Source organism: Phoenix dactylifera, chromosome 2 (genome assembly GCF_009389715.1).
Source record: "Phoenix dactylifera cultivar Barhee BC4 chromosome 2, palm_55x_up_171113_PBpolish2nd_filt_p, whole genome shotgun sequence".
Classification (NCBI taxonomy): domain Eukaryota; kingdom Viridiplantae; phylum Streptophyta; class Magnoliopsida; order Arecales; family Arecaceae; genus Phoenix; species Phoenix dactylifera.
This window is the reverse complement of record NC_052393.1, coordinates 15,586,384-15,602,116: the sequence shown is the minus strand read 5'-3', so window position 1 is coordinate 15,602,116 and position 15,733 is coordinate 15,586,384. Positions and strand designations below refer to the sequence as shown.

Here is a 15,733-nt window from a genome sequence, read left to right as displayed (position 1 = left end):
AAATTAAACTGGCTAAACAAACAGGCTTAGAAAAGTATTCTGCAAGTAAATTGTGCAGCAGATATAATATATAACTTGCAACTTCATCTCTTGATGATTTTATGTAATACTCACTCACTTACTTCACAGGAAAAAAAAATATCATCTCTTCTTTATGTGATCAGATTTCATCATGGAGAATATATTATAAATTAACATTTCAGATCACCATCCTTAGTGGAGCAATAACTCATGTACACATTTTCTCGAAGAAGATAAGGTGGCAGAATTCCTTTTGGATTCCTGAAGGGAATCACTCTGCATATGCTTGTATCTTTTGGTCTGACATTCTTGTACTAGTCCCATTCATACCAATGTATCTAAATTTTGGCTCATATGTATCTAAATACTATGGTATGGTCCTAGGCCAATTTTCTGCGGTATATACCCAACATCCTAGTAGCATGGTGAGATACAGACCGTTACTTGATCCTGTGCTTTCTTTATAATAACTAACATGGAACCTCAATCAGTAGATATGGAAACCTATATGTTGAGCAATCCCACTTATGCTCTTTCTCAGTGACATGCTATGGTCTTAGCCTACACCGTGCATCTGTGAGGGGAAGAATTCTGCAAAAAAAGGTTTCAACATTAGGATTCTATCCATGATGGGGTGAATGGGCGAGCGTATTTCGTCTTTCAAGCTCCTGCTTCTTTTGATTGAACCTATATGGAGCTAACATACTCCGTCTTTGATGCCTTTGTTCTCTTTTGTTGCATACTGAGGCACATTGGCTTTTTTTTTATCCTTTGATGGGACAATCATCTGACTCTTTTTTTATTCTATATGATGCCTAATGACAGTTGATAACTTGCCCCAGCAAACAAAAATTGTGCTTTACTTATCATCCCTTTGGAAGTTCTGGTTTAATGGTCACTAGTTGAGATTAGAACAAGGGCTAGAAGTATAAAATCGATTAATAAGTGGTGCATTTATTAAAAGGTAATAGATGAAAGCTTCATCTAAACATCATAGTAATTGCAACACGTCTCTTGTCTCCATCTTGTCTCCTCATGCTAAGTGGAAAGCTCTGAAAATCCAAACCTCTATCCATTCAATCTCGCATAGCAACATAAAGGTTTATGCCTTCATTTTTCATAACTTTAAGGTCAATATGCAACTGCTGTCCGCAAAACTTCCCCAATACATGGACAAATATCAAGATGAAAAGTGATTGTTTTCATGTTTATATTGTCAAATGAGGGATGAGCTGTAGTGTGAGAACTTGTGTAGATGTGTTTGTTTAGTCCTATATTGGCTATGCATTGAGCAGATCTTGGTTACTTATACACGACCAAAAAATTCAAATAATATCTTCCTACTAGTCTTTTCGGATGAGATTATGAGTTGTTACATAAAGAGCCAAACAAAATAATTAATTGTCAAAGCTATATTTTCATTAAAATTTGACAAAAATGTTAAAATCATCCTTTTTTTCAAAAGAATATGATTATATTACTCTTCATAGTGAGATGAATATTCAACAACAACAACAACTACTACTACTACTACTAATGCACAAAAATAGCGAGCAATGTGAATAAATGCCAATAATAATAATAATAATAATAATAATAATAATAATAATAATAATAATAATAATAATTAATGCACAGAAATAGTTAGCTATGTGAATAAATGCCTTCTCAGACAAAATAGAGTAGGCTGACGTGAGCAAAGTTGCTCGTTTTATCCTCATTTCAGGGTTTGTTTCTTTTAATCTTGTCGTGCTTGGAGTTAATTATTTCCACACTCTTATAACACACAGTTCTTTATAAGCTACAATTGGCTCAACCATGTTTCTCCAAAACAACAAACAAAGGAGAAAAAAAATGTAAGGTGACATGAGGGGGTAATGATGGACAGGAATAGGCAGGAGTAGGGTGATTTAAGATGTGAATATTATGATTTTGTATGGAAAAGAATGACGATTTACAACAGTAAACTTATATGTTGATGTCTGCAGGAGTAGGGATAACAGAGGCACCTAAGCAAGCTGAAAGGGCAAAGAGTGGCCATTCAATATTGGACTAGAATCTAATCTAACCCGACCCGACCCCAAATTCCAATCGACAAACTCAATCAGACATGATGATGTGAGAACAATCTTGGGATTTGATTTGATTGTTGATGAGTGAGAATTGGCTTCACAGGTTATATAGCTATGTGGTGTGGGCAAATCATTATGACTGAACAAAGAAAATAGTCTGTCACTTACACGTGCGCAGATTCATATATCCAATCTAGGCGATGCCTTGATCTGATTCAGACTCATAGGCCTTTGGGTTAAACATGGGCTCAAAGATATCCATATAACTCTTCGGATTGGGACCAATAGCCTACCTGATTATATGATGCACAAGCTATGAGGTTTTTAATTTTATGAACCTAATCCAATCCGAACAATATTTGAGTCAATACTATACCCAACCCGATCCTCATCTGCTACTACCTGACCAAATCCAATCTGATTCTTATATGGATGGTTTTCACTTAAAATCCATACCTCTCGAAGTACCCCCAAAAAATTCACTAGCACAACTCAAGGCTTGGAATGAGATCGCCATATTTAAGCTCACCAAGAATTTACTTGATTTCTCAGAAATGTGGAATGAAGGGCAAAGTCATTCATCCTGATGTGAACCAAGGAGATTGGACACTAAATTAAACAAAAATTCTCTTAAAGTTATCAGGCTTCTACCTCATGTGTGCTCTAAGCGGGGTGCAAAGTGAATCAGAACTCCTCCTTCGCAATGTAATTGGATTCACCCTCTTTGGAAGAGAAGGATTTTGGCATCAAAAAATGGTGCCAAAAATTCGACTGTCTTTCAGTCCAGCTTGAGGAAAGCTAAGGTGCCCAACGTCTATTGGCAAGTCTGGAATACACTGAACCTTACAATGCTTTACACGGAGAGATTTTTTTTAGATCTAGAGATTTGGCCCCAGGGACAAGGAGAAAGTGTGCAGACCACGTTAAGAGACACCCTTCTGGCTAGGTATCGGATCTCTTTCCGGTCCCTCTCTAATGTACACTGCATCTCCTTGGATCTTTTATAGTTCCATGGTGGGTTCTTCCCCCAACTTGTTTGTTCTTCTGCTCGGCTATTTTCCTGTTTCTCGCACATCATGTTGATCTAAAAGCTAAAAGAACCATATACATTTAACTCCTTGTTAAGCTGGTAAGAGTTTACTATTGTGAAAAATTATCCCTAGATGATGAAGAAACTAATGGTTTCATATATGTTACAGTCGATCATACGCCAAAATTGTTACTCCTTAAAGAGGGAGAAAGAAAGGGCTAACAAAAACGCATCTTGCTTGGTACCCAAGAGATTAAGTTCCTTAACGGGAACTACCCTATATTACTATAAAGATCTGCACGGACGTGTGTTTAGTCCAATATTGGCAATGCACTAGATAGATCTTGGGAACGCATATAGGGCTAAAAAATCTAAATAATACCTTTCAGTTAGTTTTTGTAAGTGAGGCTCTGGATTGCATCAAATGATATCAAAGCGAAGCTGGCCAATTGCCTATGTGGACCAGGGACACTGTAGCATAGATTCAAGGAGGCTGATCATAAATTAGTTGTAGTGTTTGTGATTAAATTTGGATAGATTTGAATCTTTAGCCTATCAAGAATATTGGGCTTAAATGGAGGAGTATGTAAATATCCGTACAGGCATGTGTTTAGTTCTACATCAACTAGCATTGAGTAGACTTTAGGCACTTATATTAGACTAAGAAATTATCTAAATAATATCTTTCAATTAATCTTTTTGGATGAGATCATAGGTTGTGACAATCACATTAAGAAAGCAATATCGAACTACTATTTACACATTATACCACTTCTTTGTTCGCTTGATTCACTTGCAAGCTTTGGGCACAACGATCAAAGCTTTCACTATCTAGACAATGCCCGGTTCTAGCTACTATCTCCCGGAACTTTCACCATCTAGAAACAAGATATCACATCTTGTTAGTTTGGAATGATGTCGCTATAAATGAGAAAAGTGGGGTCTACAGGCTAAATTTAATCTTTCAATCCTTTTCCCTTCTAATACAAACGGAAGGAAACAGCTTATGCGACACCAAAATTTATGACCACCAGTTGCAATGTGAAGGAGCACATGAGGTGTCCCTCATGGTTAATGGCAGGATGCAAGCTAGACTATGAGAAGCAAGTGCGAGCATATGGAATGTTTCTCGAAAATAACAAGATCGAAAAAAAAGATAACAGATTTAAACCTTAACTGGTTGCAAACACAAAGATGCCAGATAAGGAATAGATTGAAATCCCCACAAATCATATAGTCATTGGGGAGACCATATCCCAATTTCCAAGCTTTTCGTGCACATAAGGGACTACTTCGCAAATGAATTGAAGTAGTAGCTTCCAAACAATATCAAAGTTTACTTGGATTTTGGAAGTCTAGAGAGATTAGCGAGGTAAAATGAACCTATATATCTCCTGAAGACTTTGTAAATAAATCTTGGCTAGCATAAGATTCCTCAGAAAACTATGTACTCACTGTCACTTAAATCAAAAATACAGAACACAAACTATATGGGCTTTTTTTTGTACACGAGTCCACACGACTCTGTCTCTCATCACACAAGACAATCTCTTCCTGGAATGATCACTTCCCATCCTTCTCCTTTGTCTTCTTCTTCAATCCCAAAACCAACTTAATTCCCCTATTACTATTAGCAGCGATACTTTTGGTGGTACGATTCCAACTGCTCCACTTCCACTTGCCCCACCACCGCTGCTGCTTTCCACGTCCCTCCTTGGCCGCTCTCTTCTGGGCCCCGCCCGCCGGGCTGAACACCACGGGCGGCCGGGCGCACCGGATCAGCGGCCACTGAATCCCCTCGAAGAACGGGTGCCGTTTGATCTCTGCCGCACCCCGCGCGCAACCCATCCTCCGCTGCGGGTCCCGCACTAACAGCCTCGAGATCAGGTCCTTCGCCGCCGCCACGTCGTCGCCGGCAGCGGGCACGACGTTAGGGAACCTCAGCTCCTGGGTCAAGATGTTCCTTAAAGTCGCCTCCTTGCTCCCGCCCTTAAACGGCGTCCGCCCGTAGAGCAGCTCGTAGACGAAGACCCCGAAGGCCCACCAGTCGACGCCGTTGCCGTGGCCGTTACCGTTGACCACCTCTGGAGCTAGGTACTCGTGGGTCCCAACGCACGCCCGCGAGTATGCCGCCTCCGGCTCCGCCACGAACTCCACCTCCTCGTCTTCCTCCTCGTCGCTGTCGCCTGAAGTTTGGGCCCCGCCGAAACAGCAGGTGCGGCGGGAGAGTGTGCTGGGCCGCTTCTGGCGGCGGCGGAGGCTACGTTGCCGGAGGAGGGCGGGGGTGACGTTGGACTGGAAGCAGAGGTCGAAGTCGGAGAGCATGACATGGCCGTCAGCGCGGAGGAGGACGTTCTCGGGCTTGAGATCGCGGTAGACGAAGCCGAGGGCGTGGAGGTACTCGAGGGCAAGGAGGACCTCGGCAGCGTAGAAGCGGACAGCGTTAGGAGGCAGGCGGTGGCCGGGGGAGCGGCGGAGGACGGAATGGAGGTCGCCGCCGGGGCAATAGTCAATAAGGAAGCACGCGTAGTGGGAGGCGTCGAGGCGGGCATAGAGGGTGGGGAGGAACGGGTGGTCCAGCTCCGCCAGCACGCGGGCCTCCGTCCGCACGTGCGAGAGCCTCCCGCCGTCAACGGCGTCCTTGGTGGGCTCGCCGCCGGCGCGGGCGACCGCGTCCAGGTCGACAACCTTGAGGGCGAAGTCCGCGGCTGAGGAGGAGGAGGCGTCGAAGCCGCGGAGGCGGCAGTGGAAGACGCGGGCGAGGTTGCCGGAGCCGAGGTGGCGGAGGAGGCGGAGGTGGCGGAGGTGGAGGGCGCCGTCGGGGGAGAGGTTGGAGGCGGCGCGGACGGCGGACCAGTGGGGGTCGGAGCTGCGGTGGGGGAGGGCGCGGAGGGCGGAGGAGGAGGAGAAGGAGGGTAGGCTGAGGCTGCTCCGGCCACTGACGGTAGTGGCGAAGGAGGTAGAGGAGGCGGAGCTCGTAAAGCTGTGGTCTATGTCGGACGCATCCGAAGGGAAGAAAGTTGGACTATCTTCTTCCACAGATGCCATTTTTAGCTATCCAAGACTCACTGGACTACAGAGAGATGTGGAGATGGCTATGAGCTTTAAAAGAAGGGTGGGAAGGGGGAGGGTTTGCTTCGGGTTCACCCACCTCGCCTTATCTCATGGGGGGTACGTTTAAATGCATTAAAAATAAGAGAGGGAGAAAGAGTGAGGAACGAGGGAGGGTGGGGAGTTAAATTAGTGTCGGGAGATGCGAGGGAAGGGTGAAGAGAAGGTGGTCGCACGAGGCAAGGGCTAGGTGGCGGTGGTTTATCTAACTCCGGATTACGTACGTGGTATTTCCGTAAATTCCTTATGAAATCCCGACATTTCTGTCACCAGCTCAGTGTTGAAAGATCCCCGACGAGGACGCTAGATGCCGAGACTTTGTTTTGCACTTTCTCTCTCTTTTCCTATTCTTTTACCCTTTTCTTTTCTTTTTCCTTTTTTTTTTTTTGAACCATTACTCTTTGTGAAGGCTATCATAAAGATATTCATATAACATGCCTCGGGAGGGTGATCTAATTTCAGGTCTCCATCAGGGTGCTGCATTTCTGGGCAAAGCTATTGAATGACCAATGATATCTTCTTGTTTCTCTCACTCCTTTACCTTCTTTTACTTTAAAGGTAAAAAAATATAATTGTTAAAGCTGAAATTCTTTAATATTAATTTGACTACGATCACGTAGTCCATGCGTGAATGATGCATGTGTGAACTTACTGTTAGGCAGCCGTTGTTCATGAACTTTTTTACATATATATGAAGCTTATTACTGTTTGCAAGATGACAAGGGAGTGTAAATGTTTGTATTGAAGTTATTATAGGAGCTCCCATGGAAAGCTACTGGGCTTTTACCCCCAGGATATCAATATTCTAGAAACTACATTGTCACATGCATTAGGGTGCGGTTACGGTTTCATAAGGCCGTGTCACCCTTGCTAAATCCTACTCAGATCATGTCATCTATAAAATTAGTGCTTGATGAAGCCATGAGCAAATGGGCACCATATAACTTAAAATGATTTTGGTCTTGTACTAGTGTTATTGCCCATCGATGCTCTAGCCCCATGATATCAAACTTCAAGAGTCAGTATGGCAAAAGGAACGAGTGGATTGAGATTTTACAAACCTGTTCTTTTAGATAAATGGTTAACTTTAACAAAATGTTAGTTTCTGGTTTTTTGACCCTATGAGCCAGATGATCACATCCATTAGTGTTGAGTATATCTTGATCTTACAAACCCTAGAGAGCTAAAAAAAAAAACTTTTTTCCGGAGTGGAGGAAAAAGATCCTCCGACTGGCATAATTGTTTTATTTGGACAGCATGAATAGTTGTCTGGGGGTGTAGGGGTGGAAGTTTGATGGGCCGAACTAACTTAAATATTATTGTAGGACACCAGTTCGAATTCAAATAAATTTATTATATTATATATATCTTTTGTAACTTTGAAAGAATATGGCAATTAAGTATTCTAGAGATCGGATGTATTGAGATATAAGATTTGCAAAAAAAAATTATACTATGTAATTTTTAATTTTTTATTGTGAAACTTTTGCATTAACCCAACTAGTGGATATAGGTCAATAGACCGAATTATATAAATATTGCCTGCTCATTTTTTTTTCCTTTTATTTGCCGGCTCATATGCAATGTGGATTTTGTAGGATATTCAAGTAAAAAGCCCACCTAAGGGATCAATGAGTACTTCAATGAATTAACAAACGCAACTAATCAACACAAACGTATATCATCTCCTTACTATCATATCCAAAATTTTGATAACTACAAACACCATTCTACCTGTTGTCCATTATTTCAATAATGAGCAGGAGTTTTATAAACTATGTTAACTTTATGCATATAGATGTGATTTGAATTTGAAATTGACTTCAATAAATAAAATATCTTTTTTTTTTCACGAGAAGTGAAAACTCAATTACTGACCTATAATGAAGTTAATTATGTTAGCAAGCTGTACCTCAATTTTGTAATATTAACATATGAGTAATGCCATGCACATTCTAGATTTTGAGACGATCGTATCGACTACATCATAAGGATAATGGGGCCTTGACTTGACAAGTTTGGTTTTATTTTGCCTTTACAAATAAAAATACATTGCATCTGATAGCAGATGTGACTTTACAAGCCACGAATTCTTCAATACGGATTCTTGACGATCTTGCCCAGTACAAAATCTATTAGCTGATAATCATCGCACTTTTTTGTTGGAGGCTACGAAAACCTTATTTAAATTTGATTATATATTTCACATATAATCACTCAATGTCTTTAAAGCAATAATATAATGAAGTTGCATGAATTCAATTAAATCTAGGAAGCTGAGCACCTTGTTCGCTAATGGGAACCGCATGCCGCACTTGTTAGGCATATAATTAGTTCTTCGTTTCAAGAAAGTTGTTGAAATAAAAAAAAAAAACCTATGATGAGAAATTTTAGTGTAAAATTCTCCCATTTTAAAAACTAGCATCTTGATGTCTCATTGCAAGAGTTTTAGCTGTCCATTCCAAAAAGAAAAACAATTTTGAGAAAATTTTAGGTTAAATATAATCTCTCTAAGATGGATTTAGTAGCTCCATCAAGACATCAATCATGCTTGTTTACGAATGCAAAATGCTAGAGATCACCGTTGATTTTGCTTCTGAATTCATCAGCCTTATGTGAAAGATATAAGGCCAAGCATGGTGCGAAGAAGGAGACCAGAAGGCCTATTTGAAAGAGAAAACGGGGTAGAGCCCCTATTCGAAATCGAGAGGGAGTGGAAGATGTCTCCTTCTTGACCTTAAACACCAGCAAGCCCTAATGCCTATTAAGCACCCCACCACCCTTGTGAGGGGCAACCTATCCCATCTCTCTCTCTCTTGTGGTTGAGCCGTCCACCATTCTGTTCGGAATTCGCCGTGGTCGGTAATTATTGTGTTCATTGGAGAAAGCCATTAGATCATCACCGAAACAAGGTAATGTACCTCTAATCTTCTAATTAATCTTTCTTTTCATTTTATTTGGCCCTACGATCACAATTTTTGGCCGGCAACTCGCTGGATTTTTATTTAAAAAGGGCTACCATGCATGTTTCCTCTATTTTTGAAGCTCTAGCCTTACTTCTTCCTTTTCCAGGCTTCTTTGCCACTCGCGCCTGTCATGAGGCTTTGTCTGGTCTCTCAAGTCGTTATGTGGCCATGGTCGGAGTCCTAAGCACCAGATGTCATAGATATCTTGCCAAAACCCTAGTATGGATGATGGTTCTAGAGTAGTTCTTACCATTGACCACTTGCTATTGTTGACCGCCATTCATGGTGGCCCGACCATTGGTCATCTAGTTGGCAGTCTCAACACACAACTCTTTCCTTCCTCTATTAGATAGAGAGAGGCTTTATTTTTCTTTCTTTCTCTCTCTTCCCACCTTTTCTCTCTTTCCACTATATCTCTCTACTATCCCTAGAATTTGTTGGATCCTAGAAGAGGGCCTCTTCTCAATAACCTTGATCAATCTTGATGGAGGGATCCTGACCTCTGACCAAGGGACGACGTATCGGCCTCCACTTTTGTTCTTGCTAGACACTATTAGATTTGATTATTTTCAATCTCTATTGAGCTATATGTATTTTAGTCTGACTTTGATCAAATAAAATTACTTTGATCAGACCTACCGGAATGTCAGGAACTACTACTTGGCGAACCTTGTAAGAGAGTTGAGACTAAGAATTTTTATTCTCAAATTAATTATAGCTATTTTTTGAAAAATATAATTTTCAAATATTAAGACTTGAGAAAGTTTTTGGGGTTAATCGAATTTGTCAGTGATTCTGTTGGTAGGGTAAGTAAAAAAAAACTCTTTTTTTATATTTATCGATAAATTATAAAATATTTTTTGAATCAAAAGATTCATGATTTATAAACTTGATGCATAGTATTTTATTAGCGAATATACCTTTTTCTAGAATATTGTTATGACTCATGATCGAACTTATTGATTTTGATATAAATTTTGCTCGATTAATTTCTACATTGTATGGTTATATGTATGTTTTATTGTGGAATATGAATTATATTTTTGAATTTTCTTTTTTTGATTTGAGATAGATTTGGATTCGCAGTCCAACTTCGATATCGTGGCAAATTGAATTATACATTGCCATTTTGAGACCTTGTCAATGAAGGTTATATGTTGGCATTTTTATACCCTACTAGCGGAAGTTATATATTGGTATTTCGATACTCTATCAGTGAGAGTTATATATTGGTACTTTGATATTTTGTCAGAGAGGGTTATACATTGGCACTTTGATACATTGCCAGTGGGACTTATATATTGGCACTTCGATACTCTACTAGTAGGAGTTATACGTTAACATTTCGATACCTTACTAGTGAGAGTTATGCAATGGTATTTTGATTATTTCTTAACTTATTATTTGGGCCAATCATAACGTACAAGTGCAGTTATAGTTCATAGCTAACAAGATAAAATTAGATTTATCAATGAAATTGAATTTTAAGAAAGATCAAATTCATATATATAATATTTTAATAATGCTACATATCTAGTTTTGTTTTTTGAACTGATATACTTTTATACACTTATTTTCAGTAAAATTACTATTTATCTAGTTAAAATGCCTTATGCCATTCTCCCTCTGCCTCATGAAGCTTTTCGCCGGTGAATCACTGATCAAAGAGCGAGCAATCTGAGATTTCGCCGACAAGTGAGGCTAAACTAAACTAAACTAGCATATTATTTGATATTTTATCATTTTTAAAGATTCTAAGAACTAAACTAGCATGAGGATATATTTTGGTAGAGTGATTAAAAGCATAGTTTCGATTTTTTATAACAGATTAGAATTTTCTAAAATTTAATGTAATATTTTTAGATATTTTTATATTTTTTGATAAATTTAATTTACGATGTGCATGCTGGTATATTTTTAATTTACGATTTTGAATTTGGGGCATTATAAAAGGTTGCGACTAATTGGTACAAACGGGCTGATAGGTACCACCTATTCTTTTTATGCCGCACTAATCTCTCATCCGTGAAATGAGAGATGAACGGATGAGTCATCGGTAGCTCTGCTTTTCACAAATTTCACTCATGGCACTGGAGACAAATTTTCTAAAAGGGGGAAAAAATAGAGGCTTTGTTTTCTTAAAGGTAAAAATAAAGATCAGCAAGCTATTTCTGTTGTCATTGTCACGCAGCCACGCGACGACCGGTTCTTTCCTTCTTGAGACTCCGGCCGTTCTGACGTTGGCGGGAAACCCCCTCCCCCAGTGGAAAATCCCGCGTGGGGAGCGTGGCCGTCCGTTATAATCCCAATGCAACGAACCTTCCATCCCATCGGACGGTCCACAACAGCGGCCTATGCTTGACGACCGATCCTAATCCAACGGCTAAGCTGCGGCTCCTACTACGAGGATACATCTCGGAACTGGAGTCCCGCCAGATCATGGTGTGCGTTTTCCTAAACCCTACGCTGACCTGAGCAAAAGTTGCCTAGAGCCGACATAGCCGACAGGGACAAGACGCCGACCTCGGCTATTTATTTCAAACCATTTATTATAAACAATTAAGCCAGTGCTGGGTTAAAAAGTATGCGATCTTTTATTATTTTGTTACTGTTTACCAGGGTCCAATCACGGTGCAGAGTATAATGGCAAAATTACCAGGTGGTGCACTGATTCCCACTAAATTTCCTCGCATTCTAATGACAGCGGAGAGTTACGTATCTTTGGGACACTGACACATCGTTGAGGTCCTTCATCGTTGGAGCCACTTGATGTGGGGTCCATGGAAAGATGGAACACATTTATATCCGGTGCATTGATCTTCATTCTGGGCAACGGTCGTGATGAGCATGGGACTAGCCTTCTGATGGTAACATGCGGAGACTTAAACTTATGCCCAACGTAACTTTTTGATGGTTGCATAATTAATGGCATGGGGCTTAGAGTTATTGCATGCATGCCAACTTTTTCATTTGATGCCGACTTTGTGAAGTTATATTGTGCATTTGTAATAGGACTTTAGTTTAAGACGAGCGACGGCTCCCCTATGCTAATAGGCATATTTTGTTTTGTGTTAATAGAATGGACATAATAAACAGTTGTAGCTAAAGAAGAGTAAAAACAATGTGATTAGGCGCGCCTAACCTATTTCCTTCGCATCCAAAAATTGCAAAGTGGAGTAATTTTAGGGGTGCTTCGCGATTGAGATAGGTTAAACATTTTGATTTTCAACTTGATCTGGCAGTAGATGAATCATCACTATAACTTACCAGCCCAAAACAATTTTAAGAAGAATCATAATAATAATATTATGATTAATGAATTAAGTGTATGAAACTAGTAAAAGTTTTAATTGTTGTATTTCTTTAATAATGGTTGACCAGATCATGCAAGTAGCTTTATTACATAAGTTAGCTCCGCTGGGGAATAAACAAATAGTTTCCATTGCTTTTGGATGCTATTTTCAATGTGTCTAGTTGTAGGCATGACTTGAGAAGTATGCTTTCATAACCCCAAAATGCATGAATCACAAGAATCACCTTCTAGGTTACATCAGGGACAAGTGAAAAAAAATCTTATTGGCTAATGAAACGAGATCATCTATGTACCTGAATTTTTTTTTTTTTTTATAATAGTGCTCACACATAACAAGTATGGGTGCAGCCATAAGATCAAAAAAAAAAAAAAAAAAAGAGAATACGTACCTGAATTTTGACTTGCAAAGTTAGGTGGGAAGGAGCGGCTACCTAAAGAAACTAATATTTTCCATTTCATTATTTTCCAGTACCGTTTCTTCGGGCCGTCGCTCATGCTGGGAGCCGATAACCAACGAGAGGCGAGTCAAACGGAGAACATGAAAGCTGAACGCCAAAGGCGGGACCCATGCGGACCAAAGCACGATGCTGTCTGCCACGTGGGCAGCATGGTGGGGTCCAGCGAAATTTAATCGCACCAGATATGTTCCCATCTTCCTTTATTTAACATCTTCATCACCCGTCTTGGGTCTTCAGACCCGGATGGCAATTGGCAAGTGGTCACGAGGATTTGGACCGTAAAACGATGGTGTGGAAGCATCAAATCCTAAGTCTGTGGCGATGGATGCCGTCCTCACGCTGAACCAATCCGTCTCCATCAATCATGTCTGCAATTATAATCTCCCAGCCTTCCAACCCGCTCGCCGGACCAACTACTCCACTGGGGCAAGAAAGCAAAACCATTTCACGCAATAACCTGGACTTTTTATTTAACTGAACATCAAGTGCTTTCCCAAGATTTTTCTCCCATGGTCATTAACCATGAGTTGGTAGGGCTTGACTTGCTAATCGGCTTTTATAACAAGCTCCTTTGACCAGCAAACAAGTTAGGATCTATGTTTATGTTCAGCTAGTGAACAAATCAAATGCGTAGGTTAGAGCCACATGGAAGGACATTATCAATGCAAGACTTATTTTAGGTGCGGACTGCATCCTCCTCGATAGGAACTCGACTATAGCGAGAGTAAATTTAGGATCGGGCTGCATTGCCAGTAGGATGTCTGCATAATATATGCAAATTTTTGAAAGAGTGTGATTTCTTTCAAGCTACTCATGTCTACACCAAGACAAATAGTACAGCTGGTTGGGTTGCCTTCTATGTAATTCATTATTTTGACATTTTTTTTAGAGGACACGTGTCTGTTCTTTTTTTCTTTGTAAATTTTTTTAAAATTTTGTTGGCTGCACCCACATTCCATCGTGTGTGAGATCAGACCAGCTTGAGAATAGGAGCATTTAAGTGGCTGCTGGCTAAAAAATGGTTTGGACTGATTTTGAGACCTTCTTAATTAATATGAGTAGCTGGGCAATGAAAACCTGAAAAGTTTGGACCAGCCGACTGAATCGAATGCGATCCCTGATTGTTTAAACGTGGGAAGGAAAAAAAACTTCAACTTTTCACCTTTCCGGAGTTACATAAATGCAACGAATCCATCACTTGTTCTTTCTTCTCTTTTTTTTTTTGGTCAAAAATAGGAGGGGAGGGGGAGGGACCAGCCCACCCACGTAGCAGCCCCATTACTGGGCCCCCCTTCCACTAGAGAATGTTCGATACAGGTCGCAGGTTTCGCGTGCCTTCCCCGACCCGTGGGCTCACCCCACTGGGTTCACCGCCTCACGTGTGGGTACGTCACCCCAGCGCCACCTTGGTACAAGTGGAAGGAAAGCATAACCGCCAACAAGCCAGCCGAGCGTGGGGCATCCGGTCCCCTAATTTAATCGACGCCCGCGCGTTTCGAACCCGGGCAACTTGGGCGGAATTATCGCCCCCTTACCACCAGGCTACTACCTTGGTTCTTTCTTCTCTTTGCTCGCCATTCATCGCTCCTGCTCTTGCTCTCGAGCGCTAATGGGGACCGTGAACTACCTCTCCGTTGAGTCTTTTTATGCCCCACTAGATTACTCAACAGAAAAGAAATGAAACATTCCCACATTGTCTCACATTCATATCTCTAGTAATTAATTCACAACACTCAATCATCCAAAGGTGACCTTCCAATCATATGAGCTTGCCTATTATATCCCCGTGGTGTGTGTGTAGAGAGAGAGAGAGAGAGAGAGAGAGGATTTATAGATCTCCATTGCAAGCCCAACATATTAATAATTTCTCACCAAAGATGCCTTCCTACGTTTGGGTTTGGGTGCAGGCATGATGCAAATGGGGTGCAGCTTGTCTGCTAACCCACCAAGAGAGCCTCTGAATTGAGTCTAGAAAAAGAGCAAGAGATCGGTGGGTGGAGGAGCCATAACGTGTCCATGTCGGGGGACTCATAAATAACCTACTTCCAAAATGAAACCATGCATGACATTCCCATTGGCTCACATTTTTTACTTGCCATGGACACTGCTTGTAGCAACCTCATGCCATTACCATTGGCTAGAAGAAGAAGAAGAAGAAGAACATATTTAAAATATAAGATCTGCGAAGAAGACATATAGATCTGAGAAGAGATTATCCTTGCAACCAAAAGGAACAATCACATGGAACAAGGCCCAGGTACGTGAATTATTTGACATGGAAAGATTCCTCCAACTGAAACCTTCTAATCATTCCTCATGGGTGTCCGCCAACTTGCGGCTAGTTTTTTCCTCTCTTTTTTGGATGCTATAGAATAAGTCTAAATTGAGACTGCCAAATCGAAAAATTTATATCTTGGTTGGCTTCATGCCTTGTTTCATAGAAATCCGAGTAATTACAAAATGAGACAGTGCTTCTTTGATGTTTATATATGTCCTCTCTGAGGTTGATTGCCTACCAAATTTCAGTTCATTCATTTGCCGCTAGAATATTCTAAGTGCTTGTAGGATATATGTTAATAAAAAGACTATTATCTGGAAGTTAGAGTACTGATTCCATCTAATAATTGGGATGTATTCTGGCATCTAATTTGCTGTGGTTGTCAGCTTGTACCAATGGAATGATATCTGGTGAAGTTACAGTTTGGCAGCACAAGAAAGTTAATCTTTCCATGTATATATTTCCCAAATCTTTGCACTTGGTC

At 40.7% G+C, this 15,733-nt stretch overlaps 1 protein-coding gene across 1 annotated transcript; it reads right to left on the bottom strand.

The window, feature by feature from the left end:
* Positions 1-4,513: 4,513 nt before the first annotated feature.
* On the bottom strand, positions 4,514-6,416 carry LOC120109727 (serine/threonine-protein kinase WAG1-like). Its single transcript, XM_039123441.1, has one exon. The coding sequence runs from the start codon at positions 6,169-6,171 to the stop codon at positions 4,687-4,689; it is 1,485 nt and encodes a 494-aa protein (XP_038979369.1). The 5' UTR covers positions 6,172-6,416; the 3' UTR covers positions 4,514-4,686.
* Between the last annotated feature and the right edge of the window lie 9,317 nt (positions 6,417-15,733).

Excerpts from the sequence above, each read along its gene's own strand:
- LOC120109727 (XM_039123441.1), bottom strand. The coding sequence starts at position 6,171 with ATGGCATCTGTGGAAGAAGATAGTCCAACTTTCTTCCCTTCGGATGCG.